Source organism: Myxocyprinus asiaticus, chromosome 11, assembly GCF_019703515.2.
Source record: "Myxocyprinus asiaticus isolate MX2 ecotype Aquarium Trade chromosome 11, UBuf_Myxa_2, whole genome shotgun sequence".
NCBI classification, from domain to species: domain Eukaryota; kingdom Metazoa; phylum Chordata; class Actinopteri; order Cypriniformes; family Catostomidae; genus Myxocyprinus; species Myxocyprinus asiaticus.
Genome location: NC_059354.1, coordinates 39,888,000 through 39,909,371, shown reverse-complemented (window position 1 = coordinate 39,909,371; position 21,372 = coordinate 39,888,000). Strand labels below are relative to the sequence as shown.

At 43.4% G+C, this 21,372-nt stretch overlaps 1 protein-coding gene across 1 annotated transcript in view; it reads left to right on the top strand.

Annotated features, from left to right (window-relative positions):
• Positions 1-21,372, top strand: part of LOC127448480 (receptor tyrosine-protein kinase erbB-4-like) — a 555,442-nt gene that overhangs the window by 455,716 nt on the left and 78,354 nt on the right. The window contains exons 15-17 of the mRNA XM_051711045.1: positions 4,909-5,002; positions 8,246-8,400; positions 10,313-10,357. Coding sequence (XP_051567005.1) covers positions 4,909-5,002; positions 8,246-8,400; positions 10,313-10,357 — 294 coding nt within the window. The remainder of the gene's footprint in view (positions 1-4,908; positions 5,003-8,245; positions 8,401-10,312; positions 10,358-21,372) is intronic.

Genomic DNA, 21,372 nt, shown 5'->3' with positions numbered 1-21,372 from the left:
TTAGTAAAGACGTGAGGAGACAGGAACAGGCCGAAAGGGAGGACTTTGTACTGATACGCCTGACCCTCGAACGCGAACCACAGGAAGGGTCTGTGTCGAGGAAGGATCGAGATGTGAAAGTACGCATCCTTCAGGTCTACCGCCGCGAACCAATCTTGATGCCGGACGCTTGCCAGAATGCGTCTTTGCGTCAACATCTTGAACGGGAGTCTGTGTAAAGCCAGGTTCAGTACTCGCAGGTCCAAGATTGGCCGCAACCCACCACCTTTTTCGGTACGATGAAGTAGGGGCTGTAAAACCCTTTCTTCATCTCGGCTGGAGGGACAGGTTCTATCGCGTCCTTCCGTCGGAGGGTAGCGATCTCCGTGCGCAGGGTGACAGCATTTTCGCCCTTGACCAAGGTGAAGTGAATACCGCTGAACCTGGGCGGGTGCCTGGCGAACTGAATCGTGTAGCCGAGTCGGACGGTCTGGACCAGCCACCGCGAAGGATTGGAAAGCGCAAGCCACGCTTCCAAATTCCGAATGAGGGGGACAAAGGGGACAACGTCGTCGGACGTACCGGCAGGTGGGGCCTCGCGGCGGGGCAGAGCGTGAGGTGCCACAGCACGTCATGGCCGTGCTGAGTCTAGGGACATCGAAGCACTTACCTGGCTCCTTGTAACCACCCCCGGAACAGCCTGGGATGGGGAGGAAGAGGCCTGTCCTCATAACCCGTGGAGGCTGCCACATCGGGGGCGGCTGTGTGCCACAGCTGGGTGCTCAGGGGCGGAAAGGGCACCGCTGGAGCGCCAATCCTGCAAGAAAAAGCCCGTGGACGGTAGTTGTGGTGATGACCGTACACACCGGGTATGTGACCCAGGGAGGAAGGAAGCCGCTCTTTTGCTGAACTGTTGGGTACCGTAGCCAATTGGGCGTGCGGCAAAATCAAACAAAAAGGCAACAAAAGATTTTCCACCCGGCCCTCCACCGGGGGATGGTGTGGTCTTCCTACCAGCTCCATGTGAGTGGGTTCCCTCGTCCCTGGGTTGCCCGTCTCAGGGGCGCTTCGAGGACCTCCGTGGGTTTTTCGGCGCCGGCTGTGAGACGGGTGGCGTTGGCTTCCTGCGGTGGGCTACACGCCGGGGCCAGGCCAAAGGGGCGTGCTGCGGCGGAGCTAGTGCAGTCACCGCAGGGGGACGCCCTTGGCGATGAGCAGATGGGGTGCGGGATCTTGAGCCGCGCCGGGGCAGGATGTGCTGGATTGCTTCCGTCTGCTGCTTCACTGTCCAGAACTGCTGGGTAAAGTCCTCAATGGTGTCGCCGAATAGGCCCGCCTGGGAAATGGGGGCAGCAAGGAACCGTGTCTTGTCGGCCTCGCCCATCTCGACCTGGTTGAGCCACAGGTGGTGCTCCTGGACCACTAGTGTGGCCATCGTCCGCTCGAGAGACCGTGCCGTGACCTTCGTCGCCCAGAGGGCGAGGTCGGTCGCCGAGCGCAGTCCCTGCATCAAATCTGGTGCAGAACTACCCTCGTGCAGTTCTTTCAGTGCCTTGGCTTGGTGGACCTGCAGGAGAGCCATGGCGTGCAGGGCAGAGGCGGCTTGTCCAGCAGCACTTTAGGCTTTAGCCGTCAGGGACGACATGAGCCTACAGGGCTTGGACGGGAGCTTAGGGCATCCACGCCAGGTGGCGGCGCTCTGCTGGCATAAGTGCACCGCGAGCGCCTTATCCACCGGGGGAATCGCCATATAGCCCCTGGCCGCCCCGCCATCGAGTGTAGTGAGAGCGGGGGAACTGCGGAGTGTGGGGGAACTGCAGTGAAAGGTGCCTCCCACGACTTCGTCAGTTCCTCATGCACTTCCGGGAAGAATGGCACTGGAGCGGGGCGTGGCTGTTTTGAGCGGCGCCGCGAGCCCAGAAACCAATCATCAAGTTGCGAGGGTTCAGGGGAGAGCGGAGGGTTCCACTCTAGCCCGACGCTCGCGGCCGCCCGGGAAAGCATGTCTGTCATTTCGGCATCGGCCTGTGACTGATCGATCGTCCCCGAAGGGGGAAGCCCAACTGAGGCTTCTGCGTCCGACTGGACAAGCCTACTCTCCGATGCTGCGCTCAAGAGCTCATCATCTTCGTAGGCTCTGAACCAGAAGCCAGACTCACCGTGCGACGAGCCGGCGAACTCATCCAGAAGCCCGATTGGGGCAGACGAGCGTGCTGGGGAATGGGAGGTCCGCGGGGGGATACCCGGCGGAGACGATCCCATTGAGGTCCCCAAATCGCCCCCAGTGCTAGCTGCGCTGACCTCATACCCGTAGGTAGAAGGACCGAGGCGGGGACCCGCTGGGGTGGCTTGCTTTCTTACGAAAGCAAGCCGCGACCGCAATGCTGCCATGGTCATGTTCTCGCAGTGAGAACATGAACCATTCACAAACGCTGCCTCCGTGTGGGTCGCGCCCAGACATGAAAGACAGCGATCATGACCATCCGAAGTTGAGAGAAAACGACCGCAACCAGGAATAACACACGATCGGAAAGGCATCTGTAGAAAGACGCATCTTTAAAAAGACGTTCCGTGTGTGCGCTCTTTTAGAGAAATATATTCTTTTAGAGGGGAAAAATGCTCTTTCAGAAAATATTCTCTCTAGTTTTATTGCCGAAGCGCCCAGGGGCGTTCTCTGCAGTGCACCAGTGCGCACCAGTGCAGAGGAGGGAGAAGCCGCTGAAATGCGCCGTCAGATCCAGCAGAGGTGAATGAACAGTGCTATTCAGCTCAATGAGCATGACCGTCCGGCTCTGAAGAGAAAATCTGAATGAGTGGTTGCATACCAGCTCCTTTTATACCCGTATGTCCGGGGGAGTGGCATGCAAATACCATTCGCCAATTTTCATTGGCTTTTTATCAAAGACCAGAGGTGTTTCGGGCTCCCAAGAGTGACCCCTAGTGTCATTACATCGACACCAACGTCGAGTGAGTGACAGATAGGGAACCTAAGCGAATCATCTTAAGGAGACAGTGGTACGAAAAGTGCCATATAACAAAGTTTCACTAGCATCAGAATAGTAGCATTCAAAACAGATTAAAGTGCAGTGACTGGTTAAGTGTTCATGGAAAAGATGTGTTTTTAGCTGTTTTTTGAAGACAGAAAGTGAGTCAGCTTCACGGATGGTGGAAAGGTCATTCCACCAATGTGGTATGATGAAGCTGAAAGTCTGGGAAAGTGTTTTGGTGCCTCTTTGTGTTGGTACAACAAGGCAACGTTCCTTAGCCTACTGCATGCTTCTAGTGGGCATGTAGCTCTGCAGAAATTATTTTATGTATGCTGGAGCAGACCCAGTGACTGTTCTGTATGCCAGTATCAGAGCCTTGAATTTGATACATGCATCAACTGGCAGCCAGTGAAGAGAGACAAGGAGTGGTGCAACGTGCACTCTCTTTGGTTCATTAAAGACCAGACATGCTGCTGCATTCTGGATCATTTGCAGGGGTCTAATTGCACATGCAGATAGGCCTGCAATGAGAGCATTACAATAGTCCAGTCTAGTTATGACAAGTGACTGAACAAAAAAAGTTGTGTGGCATGTTCAGAGAGGAAGGGTCTTATCTTCCTGATATTGTAGAGTCTAAGTCTACATGATCTTACAGTCTTTGAGATGTGGTCTCTGAAATTTAGTTTGTTATCGATAGTTACCCCTAATCTTATCCCTATATACCGATAACCTGACCTTTTTCTCATGATTTGTGTGAAAGGAAATAAGTCATTGTTGGTTTAGAGCCTATAGTGTTAATTTAACCAGAAAACTGCCGCAATACATACAACGAGCCACATAAAAATATTAGTGTGTTTCTATGAGACTATGCAGGCCTTGCCCTCCAAAGACATGCATCCAACCCAAAGTCAGCAAACATGTTGGACAAAGCCGAGCTATATTCGCATTATCGCTAAAATTGGACTGGTGCAATTTCTATCGGACTAAAGTATTAAAAGACTAATTACTATTTTAGTCTGACCGAAACTGAACTTTTAAAGTGCATGCAAACATACTTATGGGGCTACTGTCCTCCATTTCTCGCTCCAACTGATGTCAGTTCTAAAATGTCCCTGCCATCTTACGTGGAGTGATGTGACCAGGAAGCGACTATGTTTGTGATCATTTGTTTAAAATGTCCCAGGCTAATTTCCTCAGCATGGAGCTTTGAGTTGTCCCTGTATGCGCTTGATGAACTGTCACTTGGTTAGGTGGTGTAAGCTGACTGTTTGCTTTTGGTGAGTAGTAATTGTGTTTGCCAGCTGTTGCTAGATTTTGTGGCAGCTGAGAAGAGAGCCGCAAGTGTTGTAAACACCCGGCGGATGTGTTAGATTTCACCGTCACCTCCCTATGGCCTTGCAGCGCCTCAGGCACTGAATTCCCCTCAGCTACGCTTTCACAATCTACCAGTGCGTGTGTGTGTGGGCGGGTTTGGGTGGTTTACGAGGAAGTTTTTTTAGGTTACAAACTGGTAATTACAAGGGTATTATGCTATAAATGTGGTTTATGAGGACATTTCTAGTGTCCCCATAATTCAAATCACTGAAAAAACATACTAAACAATGTTTTTGTGAAAATGTTTGCTTTGAGTCCTCCCTATATGGTTCAGCTCCTGATGCAGGTCCTGGAATCAAAAACTTATCTAATCACCTAACATCTAGTACGCACATGTAAATTTCACTTTGCTTCAAAAGGCTTGTGGTGATTGACTACTGAGTGCTCTCTTGATCTATAATTCAGGAATTCCTGGAAGAACGCTCAAGATTCCAGAGTCATTTTTTGCCATCTGAAATTTGAATGTTTTCTAAGGCAAATTGTATATGTTATTGCTGTGTGCTATGTTACCTAATCTTTCCTTCTCTCTCTCTCTCTCCCTCTCTCTCTTTCTCTTTCTCTTTTATAGGGACGTGCGTGAGTTTGCAAATGGCTCAGTGTGCCTGGAGTGTGATGCACAGTGTGAAGTGGCGGAAGATGACAGGCTTACCTGCACTGGGCCGGTAAATTCTATTGCAGCATTTCTGCCCATGTTCAATAAGCCTATAATATGATTCCCAAAAGACAACAACACTATCAAAAGTATAAAAAATTACCATGTGGTATCATGATTATCCTATTGTTTTCTCAATATTATCCAATGGTAGTACCATGGATATGTTCCTTAGTGCCTTGGGGCACCATCTAAATACCATGGTTATTGAATATGGTAGTCATTCAGTACAGTGGTGTATATAGCATAGTTCCGCAGTAGAAATAACAAAATTATGTTCAATAAGCCAATAATATTAATTAGTTAGCTACACTAAAAAAACCTATTACAAAAAAAGCACCATGTTATTTCTATTTTTGGACTTGTTACATGGCAGGATCGTGGCTTTTTGGATAGGTATTATAGTAATTTCATTGTATTCTATTAAGTTCCTTGGAGTGCCATGAAAATATCATTGTATTTCTCAAGGAAACATATTATGACTCAAAGCATCATATTCAAGATGGTCTGTAGGTGAAATGCCACCTACACAAAACTGTTCAGACTGTTCATCTTGGTCACTTAAAGGAATAGTTCACCCAAAAATTAAAATTTTCTCATTATTTACTTACGCTGATGCCATCCCAGATGTGAATGACTGTCTTTCTTCAGCAGAACACAAATTAAGATTTTTAGAAAAATGTTGAAGCTCTGTAGGTCCTTATAATGTAAGTAAATGGGTGCCATTAGTCTGCTGGCTATTTGACTGTACAGAAGGCATATTTAGACAGCATAAAAGTAATCCACACGACAGTCAATCAATTAATGTCTTCTGAAGCAAACTGATAGGTTTAAAATAGCAAATAGCAAGCAGCCTGATGGCACCCATTTACTTACATTATAAGGACCTACAGAGCTTCAACATTTTTCTAAAAATCTTAATTTGTGTTCTGCTGAAGAAAGACAGTCATACTCATCTGGGATGGCATCAGGGTAAGTGAATAATAAGAGAATTTAAATTTTTGGGTGAACTATTTCTTTAATGCCAAAAATGTCAGTAGTTATGACAATGAAAGAAAAATAAAACATTTAGTGTCTATGCCCGATGCCTGATTTTCCCATTGTGGTAAAAGATGTTAGAATATATACAGTAGTCATTGGTTCTCTCAAGTCATTTTCAACAAGGGTCAGACTATCATACTTATATTGTCATTTCAACCATGTATTATTTTGCGGTTCCTACAAAATAATTGTTTACTTGCCAATGCCAAAGTTTACCTACATTTGACACACGGCAAGTGTTATTTTGAACTCTGGGTGTATGTTTCTTTCATTTCAATGCGATCTCCCTCAATATCTATTAGCTTGAAGCTCAAACAGGGCTGAACGGCAGACATTGCTTTCGATTGGCTTGCTCCAATGATTAATTGAATCCCTTGTTGAAGTGTACTTTTGCTGCTCTGGGATTGATTTTGCTTCTTGTTAATTTAGTGAGAAAGTAGATTAAGTTGCCTAATCTTGCCAAGTGTTTACAGAGAGCCCTGCCCCAAAGAGACACATGGGATTTGGATGAATAAGCCGTTTCAATGCCCATGAATCTGATCAAGTTGGAGAGACATTTCCACAGATGGGCTGTGTGCTCACCGCTGCCTCTTTTTCAAAACAGCCTCAAGCATTTTGGTTTAATTACATGATGAGATGTGTATGGTCATGTGCTTGTGTGTTGCCGAAAGAGGTTTTAACCGATCAGTCTCTAATGCTCCAAGGCCTCAGGTTGTTGTCTGCTTGAGTCAAACAGAAAGGTCTCGCAGATGACGTGATTATGGGAGCTCTGAGACACATAAAACACAAAAATATAGTTCAGCACTAACTGTATGAAATGGTGTGCATGTCCTTACTTTTTTCAGCTTTGAGGTAGACCAGAAAATATTAGCCTCTTTAGATGACAGATATATTTTCTTTTGTGTGGATCTGCTTGATTATTGCTATTTGTTTTTAAAGAGATTCAGTCAATGTGCCATCAGCCAACCATCGCAAATGATTAAACACAAGTTTAACTTGCAGTCTAAATGGAGACTTACCAGGGACTTCATTTAAAATGAAGCTAATTATAATTTCTACATAAAAACCATAACCCAAACAATTATATTACCCATAACTTTTTGAATAATAAATAAATAAATAAATGCATTTATGGTATTGAGCGGACATGATATGATGGGAAATTAATGGGACCAATGATGTGCAAATGTGGAAAGATATAGATTTAAATAATTTTTGGATGTAATTTTCACGTATATTTGCATGTTTTCCAACTCACATCGTTGATTAATTTAATTGAATTGAATTTAACTGAATTTTGAATTGTTTTTGGGGAAATCTATATCTAAAGTAAAAATTATATATATATATATATTTTTTTTTACTTTGATGTAACGTTTTATGTAACTTCTTAAAGTTGTATCTTGATAAAAAAAAAGGCGAGTAACTGCCGTTGAGATGAATGAAATTGCTAACGGGTATTTTAAACCTCACTGATAGCATAAGTGGGGAGTAGATAATAAATAATGGGAAGAAAATTGGGGAAACGGAATAGTGACATGAAACAAGCTGGACTTAAACACATTTTGCCCACATATAACACCATGGCTCAATTAAGATTGTGTACAACCACCAGGCCACGTCTCTGACAACATTTTTGGTTATATCAGTAAAGTATTGTATGGTTACCCAAAGTGGCCTTGCATAGATTTCACAGACTGGTGAATGAAGCTGTCTGATCCTTACATGGCTTCCACTACCATGTCCGCATGCATTCTGCTGCTCTGTTGCATAAGAGCCAGTTTACAGCATGAAATGAAGAGCAGCTGTAATTGCTGCAAGGCATTTATTCATCACTCACAAGATATTCACTCATGTAGGACCACATATCAGCCTTTATGCAATCCTATACAGATGCTCCTCAAGGTAACATTAGTGCTGTGCATGTGTTCGGCACTTAATAGAACAATGTGGAGTATCTTTTCATATTGTCTGTGTGGTGTTATTTGTCTTACTGGTTGAAGAGGTGCCTGTGTGACTCTAACAGTGCTCATATTGATATCCAAGCTAACAATTCCCTCTCTTCTGCCTCCTCTCTCCATATTACCACCATAAATCCTGCACTGGCTGATTGTTATGGTCATTGTGCGTGTGGTGAGGGATGGTTATTATCCACAGTTGTTGGTATTTTATGTCTCATTTCCTCATTTCTATCTCTCTCTCTCTCACACAGGGTCCTGATCACTGTGTTAAATGTCTTCACTTTAAAGACGGGCCCAACTGTGTTGAGAAATGCCCTGATGGCTTGCATGGAGCAAACAGTTTCATCTTCAAATATGCTGAGGCCAACAATGAGTGTCACCCCTGCCATATCAACTGCACCCAGGGGTATGGATGTGTTTGTTAAATGTTTGCAATTTGTGAGTGTGCGGGTCATATATTTGTTTTGGTGTCCAACTAATTCCTGTGCTTGTTTGCCATGTCAGTTCTAGCTTCAGGTAGTTTAAAGAGCCTATTCTTCAATTCACTGACCCTTTATAGAGTGCTTGTGTCCTCGGAGCTGCCCATGAATAAACCATCATTAATTTTAGAGGGAAGATTTGCCCTTGCATCTGTGCAATCTAACTTTTGTTTAAATGATTACCATTATGCTCTCCAAACTGATCCTGCTGGTAACCTGAACCTCAGTTTCTTGGTGTTAGATGAAAGGCAAAATTCCTGCAGGACAACATGATCCACTGAGTGAATCATTACTTTTTTTAAAGCATTTGTGGCAAAAATCCCATGTTTGTGTTGTGATTACTAGTGACTATGCTTTTATAAACTAATAGCTAACATAAAAATTGACATAGCATGAAAAGTGTTAAATATCTGTACCTAGGCCCTAGTACCCTATTCGTGGAAAATGCCTTATACTCTTGCTCCAAACAGAGTCATGAATTCACATTTCCTCCCCGTCACATGAAAGCCCTTTGAGGATTGTCCTATCTCTGATTGCCGACAGCCAGTTCTGTTGGCTGAGAAACCAACAGAACTGTGAGCCTCAGTGTCATCAAAATACTGTACATCTAGTCACATCATAATACACCTAGTCACTCGGCGGTACGATTGGGCAATGTAGCACAAATCATATCTCAATATTTTTTCAGCCTTTTGAGTATATTCAATATACTGTATTTATGTATTTGCTCTGAAAAAGGCTTTAAAGAAGGTTTTATTTTTTAATCACAGAAACCATCATTTCAACCAAACAACAATTATAGCCATATAATGTAGTTTAGTATGATGTAAACCCAGTTAAAAATATGGGAGGAACAGAGACACACAAAGCCTCAATTTCCACTAAACACATTTATTAATCTCTACCTAAAGAGGGAGTGTCTGTGATCGAGACATTTTCCTCTCATTCACAATTTTACCCCATAGATTAATGTTTTTTTGTTTTTTTTTTTGGCACTTTCAGTCCATCGTCTCTGTCTTTAGTCAGTTTAGTGATTGAGTAAATATTAAGTTCAATGTCACTCTTACTCCTAATTTCAGTGAAGAGGGTGACACCGTAAAAGTGTGAATGAAGAATATTGTGTTTTATTGTTTGATTTACTTGATAGCATTTTAAATGAACTTGAACGTTATGTTTGTTAATCATTCCACTCGAAACAATATTTCAGCCTATTTTTACGATTTATGCATTTCAATTTCATCACAAAATTCCATCAAATTGAATTGAGTAATCTTTAAACAAAATTGTCAATAAAAATTTAATTTATTCAGGTTTATTCATTTAATTTAGCTAAAGATAACTCAATTTAATTTGATAGAAATTTGTTATGAAATTGGAATGCATAAATCATAATAAAAAAGTGAAAATATATCTGTATACTGTATATATTTAGTATAGGCTATCTATGTATATTTAAAAACATATCTATCTTGATGTTTGTGTGATTTCTAATTTTTGTGTCTATTAACAATGTCCCAAAAAAAGTATTTGGACACTTAAGCCACACTTATGAATTTAATTGCAATAGATATAAAACATCAAACCAAGTGCCATCTGCAAGCAAATGACTTTAATTTTCTTAGCCATTTTTGTGATTGCTTTTAACCAACTGGTCCCAAGGTGATTTTTAGTGGATGTGTAAAGTCAGTTCCCCTCAAGTTCACACAGCAGACTGATCTCACAGTGACTTGGAAACTGTAGGTTGACTTTTCTTCAGTTAAATCTGGTCTGTGCTTACCGAAATGCATCTATTCATATATTCTTTTTTTTTTTTTTTTTCTCTCTTCACCTCTGTTTAAGGTGCACTGGGCCCCGTCTGCAAGACTGCATTGGCATGATGGACAGGTATGCCTCACACTTTTAATTTCTATTTTATTATTATATTATCTACTCTAAAATAACCCTAAAACAGTGGTTCACAACCCTCTTCCTGGAGGCCCCCCAACACTACACATTTTGGATATCTCCCTAATCAAACACACCTGATTCAACGAATTAGCTCGTTAGTAGAGACTACACAACCTAAATTGGGTGTGTCAGATAAGGGAGATGTGCAGTGTTGGTGGGCCTCCAGGAATAGGGTTGGGAACCACTGCCCTAAAAAAAATGATGTCCTGCATACAGCACTACCCTGTGTGGTTTACTTTTTCTCACTCACACACACACACACACACACACACACACACACACAAACACACATGTTGGTGCAGCTATCCTTATGAGGGCTTTCCATAGACATAATGATTTTTATACTGTACAAACTATAGATTCTATCCCCTAACCCTACCCCTAAACCTAACCCTCACAAAAAAAAAAAACAAACAAAAAAAACTCTATATTTTTACATTTTCATAAAAAACATAGTTTAGTATGTTTTTTAAGCGATTTAAATTATGGGACACTAGAAATGTCCTCATAAACCACATTTATAGCATAATACCCTTGTAATTACCAGTTTGTAACCTAAAACAAATCCCCCCCCCCCCACACACACACACGCACACACACTACACACATTCTCCAAGGCACAGTGACTTCCATGGTCAGTAGGTTTGCAGGGTCAAAATGTTGGCTCCAGTTTGTCTCTTTGACCGTTGCTCCTCATCTCAATGTTTTTTTCAGCATCAGGATTTCCACATTTTGTAGACACCATGTCACACTGAAAAGTAGTTCGGCTTGTACTGTCTCGAGACACCTGCATTCTGGACTTACTCTTGATTTTTTACAGAGTTTGGCATTAGCATGTTTCTAAGCTAATTACATGTTACTAAAAAAAATAAAAAAATAAATAATAATAATACAATGCACAAATTTTCATTGGGTAAAAAAGTAGATTTTACATTAGATTAAACTTTTTTTTTTTTTTTTTTTCTACATTTTTACTATTGAATAAGCTATATTATAGTCCTGCTTTGTCTGCCAACTTGGATTAATTTTTCACTGAACTCATTGCAAAATATTCTGGGATTGTCTTCTCCACAAATTCCATAAAATCTTAAAATGCTGCTTACATTCAGTAGGCAGCTCATTAGGTTTTAGGTGATTGAATCAAAATTATTGTGAACACAAATTCACCCTACACTGGCTGTGTGCTTTATATGGCTCTTGGTTTGTCAAGCCCAGCTGCAACTGATTGGCTCAGGTCTGTGCTGATGACATCATTAAAAAGGCACACCGTTCATTGCTTTAGTCACAGCTGCCTTTAAACATAGAATTCTGCTTCAACACAAGACGAAGAAATGTGCATTGGAGGGTGTGCTTGAGAAGGTTATATAATGACCAGGCCACAGTTCTATGATTAATGTGCTGCTGTGAGGCCTGCATGTGTGTGTGCGCACATTTTCTTTATGGCATATTTGATAAATTGATAACACTTTCCTTTGTTCTCATGGGAGACCTGGAACAAAATGCTATTAACTGCTCAGAACAAATGCATTTGCTGTTTCAAATCCACCTTAGTGTTACACACAGTCCTGGTAAGGGAAGTTAAATTACTAGTCTCAGCCACAGACGTCATGTCATGTCCATGAACCGTTCACAGACTGTATGATTCATACTGCACACAACTGTAGTAAACGCACAAACTCCAATCTGATTGGATGGCTTTATATACTGTATATATTTTTGGAGTCAGGATACACAGTCAGCTGGGAAATAAAATTTTATGAAATGTGTTCTCCTCAGATATGTACATTTTCAGAATTATACATCACTAAACATCATGGAAAAAGATGAACTGTGATTGGTTGCTTAACATGTCAGTCAGACAGCCTCTTTTCTAGGGTTGCCAATCGTCCCGTATAAATAATTGTCCTGTATCATACCATACTGAAGGGAACAGAATTGTGTTCCATATTAAATCCATTTGGGATGCAGTTTGTCCCATATTTTAGCATTTCAGACACATACAGCTGTATGAATTTTCACAAATCGTGAGAAATCAGGGCCAATGTCCCGTATTTGGAGTTGAAAAGTCCTGTTTTTTTGGCTGTTAGAAAGTTGGCAACCCTACTGTCTTCTGACTAAGTTGGTATTTCTTGGTCAGAATAAGATGCAATTTGGACCAGACTTTATTTAAATACTAATAAATCATATAGTCTTTGTCTCCCTTGCACACACAGAAACAGATTCTGTCCTGTCCTAATAGTTTACTGTAGAGCAGGAGTGTGTTCTGGTTGTTTTTAACAGACTATCAGAGTACAGACTGCAGTGAGTAGTTCTGATAAAAGAAAGTGGTAACCCTGAAGACCAAAAGCAATCAGGGGAGTGATAATCTTTAATGTGGCCGATAGGGTAAAACCAAAATCTTATAACATGGTGACCACCTGGGTTCGATTCTGTTTTTTGTCCTACGTTTTCCCATACTGTATCCTGTCTCCACTATTAATATTTCCTTTAAACCTACTTATAATAATACATAACTATGGATATAAAGGTTGATTTCTTTGCAGTGTTTTGATCACAGTGAAGGTCGGGGAGTTGATAGGTTTAATCCAGGTAAAATTAACAATTCTTTTACTATAGTAATATGGTGGTAACCATGTTTTGTTTAGTTTTTTTGTTTAGTTTTTTTTAATGGCGGAAGCCATAGTTGTAATGATGGTGTTAACATAGTAACCATGTTTAATTTTGTTGTTACTATGATTTTACTATGTAGTATCTACTATATGGTATTTTAATATTTAAAGAAGGTCACGAGAGCGGGATCTAGGAGCAGCTTAACTTTAATGAAAAAAAAAAACAATACAAAACAGGAATACAAAACAGGATAAACGCTGAAACAGGGCAAGACTGGGAACCAGGAAGCATATACAAATGTAAACAAACAGAATAGAAACCGGAGCACGAACTGGAGAGAAACACAACAACTGACAAAGGTAAAACAGACATCAGGGCAATATATACACAGGGATAAATGAGGTAAATGAAACACAGGTGAAAACAATAGGGAACAGCTGGTAGTGATCAGGGCAGTGAATTATGGGAAATGTAGTGCAAGGGAGACTAGAGACAGATGACAGAGGCAAAACACAGAACAACAGTGAATCGGACATACCCCCCCCCCTTCCTAATGGGCAGCTCCTGACACCCAAGGAAGGCAGGTAAGGGAGGCAGGGCCAAGATGGAGCCGGAGACAAAAGAAGCCAGAGCAGATCAGCCGGATGCCCAGGGGACCCAGGAGTTCAGAGCAGATCAGGCGGATGGCCAGGAGACCCAGAAGACCAGTGTAGATCAGGCGGACGGCCAGGGGACCCAGGAGACCACCTCAGGGTAGGGACTGGATCAGGAGGCCTGGTTGGTGGCCACAGGGCTGAAACAGGGTCAGGGGGCCTGGGAGGTGGCCACAGACTAGAGACTGGAGTCGTGGAAGACTCTGAGGGTGGAGCCATGGAAGGCGGAGCCGTAGGAAGCTTGAGGGGCAAAGCCATGGCATGCAGAGCCGTGGGAGGCTCGAGGGGTGAAGCTGTGGAAGGCAGATCCATGGGAGGCTTGAGGGGCGAAGCCATGGAAGGTGGAGCTGTAGGAGGTTCGAGGGGTGAAGACGTGGAAGTCGGAACTGTGGTAGGCTCAAGGGGCGAAGCCGTGGAAGGTGGAGCCGTGGGAGGCTCGAGACTAAGAGTCCTGGATAACTGGGAAATGACCTCCGTGTTCGCGGGCATGGGCAGAGACTCAGGAACGACCTCTGTGATCGTGAACACTGGCAGAGACTCGGGAATGACCTCTGTGGCCATGGACATGGACAGAGACTCGGAAAAGACCTCTATGGTCGTGGGCATGGACAGAGACTCGGGAACGACCTCTGTGGTCGTGAACACTGACAGAGATTCAGGAACAACCTCTGTGGTCGTGGGCACGGGCAGAGACTCGGGTTCGACCTCTGTGGTCGTGGGCATGGGCAGAGACTCGGGAACGACCTCTGTGGTCGTGAACACTGGCAGAGACTCAGGAACGACCTCTGTGGTCATGGGCACAGGCAGAGACTCGGTATTGACCTCTGTGGTTGTGAACATGGACAAAGACTCGGGAACGACCTCTGTGGTTGTGGGCATGGGCAGAGACTTGGGAACGACCTCTGTGGTCGTGAGTACGGGCAGAGACTTGGGAGCAGAAGCCCTTCTTCTCCTCCTCCGCTTCCGGGCAGGCGTGTACGCAGGCTCTGGGACGGACGAGGCTGGCAATGCTGGCTCTGGGATGGACGAGGCTGGCAATGCTGGCTCTGGGATGGACGAGGCTGGTAATGCTAGCTCTGGGACGGACGAGGCTGGTAACGCTGGCTCTGGGACGGACGAGGCTGGAAACGCTGGTTCTGGAACAGATGAGGCCGGCACCGCTGGCTCTGGGACGGACGAGGCTTCAAGCTCGGTGGCTGTGGCAGGTGTGGGCATTGGCTCGGTGGCCATGGCAGGTGTGGGTGTTGGCTCGGTGGCCGTGGCAGGCATGGGCATTGGCTCGGTGGCCGTGGCAGGCATGGGCGTTGGCTCGGTGGCCATGGCAGGCATGGAGCAAGGAGCCGCAGGCGGCTTGGCCATGACATGGCATGGAGCAGACTCAGGCGTGGCTGTGACATGGCATGGAACAGACTCAGGCGTGGCTGTGACATGGTGTGGAGCAGACTCAGGTGTGAGCTAAGAGTTCGATCCGATACAGGGATTTCAGGTGGGAATCAGCAAATCCCATGTATCTGGCAATGGTGCTAAAAAGATGTGAGTATTCCTTAATGGTTAAGTCCACCCAGCTCAACTGGACAAAGTAAGCCGCTAGATCCATTTCGGTTCGGTCAGTTGTTCTATAATGTTTAAAGAAGGTCACGAGAGTGGGATCTAGGGGCAGCTTAACTTTAATGAAAAAATAAAACAAAATACAAAACAGGAATACAAAACAGGATAAACACTGGAACAGGGCAAGACTGGGAACCAGGAATCAAAAACAAATGTAAACAAACAGGATAGAAACCGGAGCACGAACTGGAGAGAAACACAACTGACAAAGGTAAAACAGACATCAGGGCAATATATACACAGGGATAAACGAGGTAAATGAAACACAGGTGAGAACAATAGGGAATAGCTGGTAGAAGATCATGTAGATTAACACTACAGTATCGGGAAGATAAGACCCTTCCTCCCTGAACATGCCACACAACTGCTTGTTCAGTGACTTGTCATAACTAGACTGGACTACTGTAACACTCTCATTGCAGGCCTCCATGCATGTGCAAATGCTCCAGAATGCAGCAGCACGTCTGGTCTTTAATGAACCAAAGAGAGCGCATGTTACACCACGCCTTGTCTCTCTCCACTGGCTGCCGGTTGATGCACGGATCAAATTCAAGGCTCTGATGCTGGCATACAGAACAGTCACTGGGTCTGCTCCAGCATTCCTAAAATCATTTCTGCAGAGCTACACACCCACTAGAAGCCTGCGGTCGGCTAAGGAACATCACCTTGTTGTACCAACACAAAGAGGCACCAAAACACTTTCCCGGACTTTCAGCTTCATCATACCACATTGGTGGAATGACCTTCCCAACTCCATCCATGAAGCTGACTCACTCTCTGTGAGTTAGCTTCTAAAACAACTAAAAACACATCTTTTCCATGAGCACTTAATCCTCTGGGGTCTGAGGGTGTTTTGGGCCCTGGAGAAGTTTTGACATGCCTTGACATTTGTGCTTTTTCAGTTGCTTAAAAACATATTAATGACTAAAGTCTGATAACACTGTATTCAGCACAAATTGGGCTACAATAATATGTGAACAACATGTATGTACATGATTGTGTTTTTGAGAAAATAATGTTTATGCATGGTTTTTGAAAAACAAAAAATGTAAGTCACTGAAATAAGGCCATATATCACATATTAAACATTTGTTCACAAGACTTTTGAGAACTGGATCTTGTAGCCTAGAGTTTTTGCTACAAAAAATGATGTGAAACCATCCTGATCACTCATTCATTCAAAACGATATAGTCATTTAACTTTTGTAGGCCATATGCAAGGAGGCGTGGATGATCATGAATATTGATGTGATTCACACCTGAGGAGACAAAGACCCCTCCACTGAGAGAGAATGAATGTGAGGAGACTTAATGATTGAATGTATTATCTGACTATACATTTTCTGTACATAAAGACTTTACTTAAAAACTTTAGGCCTACACTACCATTTAAAAGTTTATAGATCTGTACGATTTTTTAAATATTTTTAAAAGAAGTCTCTTCTGTTCACCAAGGCTGCATTTATTTGATCCAAAATACAGCAAAAACAGTGATATTGTGAAATATTTTTACAGTTTAAAATAACTGTTTTCCATTTGAATATATTGTCAAATGCAATTTATTCTTGTGATCAAAGCTGAATTTTCAGCATCATTACTGCAGTCTTCAGTGTCACATGATCCTTCAGAAATCATTCTAATATGCTGATTTTCTAATATGGGCATATTTACAGCACATTTACACCCGAAAAGATATTTGCAAGCACAAGCTTCGTTGATGATAATGAGGCAGCATAAACACTAGTTAAAATATAATCTAAACATTCATATTATTTTTATATCATATTACATATCATATTTATATCATACAGCATACAATTTAAATACCTGCTTTAGCTGAAACAACATTTAAATGTAACTAAAGCTTGCCTATTAGGACATATTTCAAATGTCAATACTCTGAATCCTGGCTGGCAAGTCTGGAAATAGTCCAGCTAGTAAAATATGTACATGTTTATATAAAATAGCATGTCAACTAATGTAAGTAAAACTAAATTACTAAATTAATAAAAAAGCTCTTCAAAATGTAAACATTCATCGTCGAAGTCCCGCTCTTCTTCTGAGGAAAATGTGAACTCTTCGTCACTATCCAGTACCATCTGTAGAGCTTCCTCACCTGTGTAGCTTACCATATTCCAAACGCGCAGAAAAGTGAATGAACTTGATGTTTTTTAAGGCACTGTTGGGGGCGTTCACCATTTGTATTGATCACCTCAGCACATTACCGTATGAATAGCGTGCTCTGTTGGTGGGTGGGATCTCATTAGGGATAATGAGCTGAGCCAGGAGAAACTACATCGCTTTGTTTCATACAGATTACATTGCAGGAGAATATTTGTTTTAAATTTGAATTGTTTTATTTAAAAGTAGATATTTTAAGCTTTCTTTAGACAAGTATTCGCAGAGTTTCACTTAATTTTTGTGACGTGTTTCAGAAAGATGCTCGCGGAGACAGAGACGGCTGAAAGCACACCCTGTTTATTTTCTTTATTTTACAAAAGAACAAGGTTTTGTTGTTATTGTGAGTGTACACAAATAAAAGTAGACCCTTTATAGTTTCTAATGATGTCTTACACTTATCTGTATGCCCAAAAATGACAGAGTATTTTAAGTTGTTTCCGCTGTTATGCAGAAAAAATCTAGCAGGACGCGCCGGCGCGTCCGTCGACCCCAGAGGTTAACCAGTCACTAAAAAAAATTCTTGTTGCACTTTCATCTGTTTTGAATACTATTCTGATGCTAGTGAAACTTTGTAATGTGGCACTTTTCGTAACACTGTCTCCTTAAGATGATTTGCTTATGTTTTCCTCTTTTGTAAGTCGCTTTGGATAAAAGCATCTGCCAAATGAATAAATGTAAATGATCAGGGCAGTGAATTATGGGAAGTGTAGTGCAAGGGAGACTGGAGACAGATGACAGAGGCAAAACACAGGGCAAAACAACAGTGAATCATGACAGGTATAGTAATAAAACCACGGTTAATTTTTGAAAGGGAAGGTTAGGTTTAGAGGTAGGGGTTGGTATAGTGTGTCAGTGGTACTCTAAATAAACACAATAAACACATTGCAGTGATGCCCAATATACCGTATATTAGTATTTATTTATGGGTGCAAATAGCATCCATTCCTCAATGCCGACCCGCTGTTTTCAAACACGACAGCGGAGCCCTTTGTCTGTGCTGCCCGGCCGCGGAAACGCAACCGGAAAAGGGGAGAGACGACGTTCTCGTCAGACTAAGACGTCGAGCAAATCAACCCCCGCTACTCAGCATTCTACTGGCAAATGTTCAGTCTCTGGACAACAAAGCTCTGAGAGCACAGATCTCTTTCCAACAAGAGATGAGGGACTGCTGCATTATCTGCCTTACAGAAACTTGGATGTCTGCAGAGATTCCAGACTCAGCCATCGAACCCGTGGGGTTCTCAGTGCACCGAATGGACAGAGTGAAAAAACTCTCAGGTAAAAGCAGAGGAGGTGGTGTATGTTTTATGATCAACAAATCCTGGTGTGATCAGAGGAACAAACATTCTGTCAAGTCTTTCTGCTTTCCTGATCTGGAATTTCTCATGCTTCTGTGTTGACCATTCTGGCTACCGAGGGAATTCACAGCGGTCATTATCACAGCTGTGTACATCCCCCCACAAGCCGACACAGACTGTGCACTCAAGGAACTGTTTAAGAGTATAAACAAGCAGGAAACTGTGCAACCTTAGGCCGTGTTCATTGTGACTGAGGACTTTAACAAAGCCAACTTCAAGTCAATAGCACCGAAATACTACCAACACATCAGATGCAACACACGAGGGGACTGGGTTTTGGACCATATCTACTCTCCCTTCCGGGATGGCTACAAATCCCTCCCATGCCCACCATTTGAAAAATTGGATCGCTCTTCCATTCTGCTTCTGCCACTTACAGGCATTAACTGAAACAGGAAGCACCCGCTCTCAGAAAGATCCACTGCTGGTCGGACCAATCAGATTTTATGCTACAGGACTGTTTTGATCACATGGACTGGGAGATATTCCGGTCCGCCTCTGATGACGACATCGAGGTCTACGCTGATACTGTAACGTGTTTCATCAGGAAGTGCATAGATGATGTAGTGCCGATCAAAACAATACGGATCTACCCTAACCAGAATCCGTGGATTAATAGCGATGTTCATGTGGCACTTAATGCGTGGACCTCCGCTTTTAATTCCGGGAGCATAAACAAGCGACCTCCGATAAACTATCAGAGCAGTCAAAAGCCAGTACAGGGACAAGATTGAAAGACATTTCAACACCACCAACTCTAGAAGCATGTGGCAGGGAATTAATATCATCACGGACTTCAAAGGGAATAAAAACTCCGCAGTAAACACTGCTGCCTCTCCCGGTTGAGCTTAATATTTTTTATGCTCGTTTCGAGGGAAATAACACCATCCTCATGGAGAGAGCTTCCGCGGCCGAAGCTACAGAGGTTAGTTCACTCTCTGTCTCTGTAGCGGACGTAACCCGATCTTTCAGACTGGTGAATATCCGTAAAGCCGCAGGTTCAGATGGTATTCCGGGCCATATCATCAGAGCATGCGCAAACCAACTGGCTGGTGTTTTTACAGACATTTTCAACCTTTCCCTCTCCTTGTCTGTGGTCCCCACATGCTTTAAAACGTCCACCATTGTGCCTGTACCAAAGCAATCCAAAATCACTTGCTTAAATCACTGCCGTCCTGTTGCTCTGACCCCCATCATCAGCAAATGCTTTGATAGACTAATCAGAGATTACATCTGCTCTGTGCTGCCTGCCTCACTGGACTCACTGCAGTTTGCGTACCTCAACAACCATTCCACTGATGATGCCATTGCATCTAAACTACACACTGCTCTCTCCCACCTGGAAAAAGGAACACTTATGTGAGAATGCTGTCTGTAGACTACAGCTCAGCATTCAACACCATAGTGCCCTCCAAGCTTGATGTGAAACTCCGGGCTCTGGGCTTAAACAGCTCGCTGTGCAGCTGGATCCTGAACTTCCTGTCAAGCAGACTCCAGGTGATTAGAATGGGCAGCAACATCTCCTCATCACTGACCCTCAACACTGGAACCCCACAGGGCTGTGTTCTCAGCCCACAACTGTATTCCCTGTACACACATGACTGTGTGGCAACACACAGCTCCAATGCCATCATTGGAGTGGTGGTGGTGTAGTGGACTAAAGCACTGAATTGATAACCGGAAGGTTGTTGGTTCAATTCCCACAGCCACCACCCTTGTGTCCTTGAGCAAGGCACTTAACTCCAGGTTGCTCCAGGGGGATTGTCCCTGTATTCAGGGCACTGTAAGTCACTTTGGATAAAAGCGTCTGCCAAATGCATGAATGTAAATGTTGCTGATGATATGACAGTGGTAGGTCTGATCACTGACAATGATGAAACAGCCTACAGAGACATGCTGGTGTCAGGAGCACAAACTCTCCCTCAATGTCAGTAAGACCAAGGAGCTTGTGGTGGACTTCAGGAGAAAAGACAGAGAACACAGCCCCATCACCATCAATGGAGCACCAGTGGAGAGAGTCAGTAGCTTCAAATTCCTCAGTGTCCACATCACTGAGGAACTCACATGGTCCATCCACAATAAGGCTATTGTGAAGAAGGCTCACCAGCGCCTCTTCTTCCTGAGATGGCTGAGGAAGTTGAACCACCACATCCTCACATGGTTCTTACATTTACGGCAACAGCACCGCCCTCAACTGTAAAGCCCTGCAAAGGGTGGTGCGAACTGCCAGACACATCATCGGAGGTGAGCTTCCCTCCCTCCAGGACATCTATACCATGCGGTGTGTGAAAAAAGCTCGGAGGATCTATAGAGACTCCAGCCACCCGAGCCATGTTGCTCTCACTGCTACCATCAGTCAGGCGGTATCGCAGCATCAGGACCCACACCAGCTGACTTCATGACAGCTTATATATATATATATATATATATATTTTGTATACAGTCTTCTTATTTTGTGTATACTGTATATTGTATATTATTAGGTGTCTATTGTATATTTTGTTGTGTAACAAGATGTGTAAACTGTGTTATGTGTATGCAC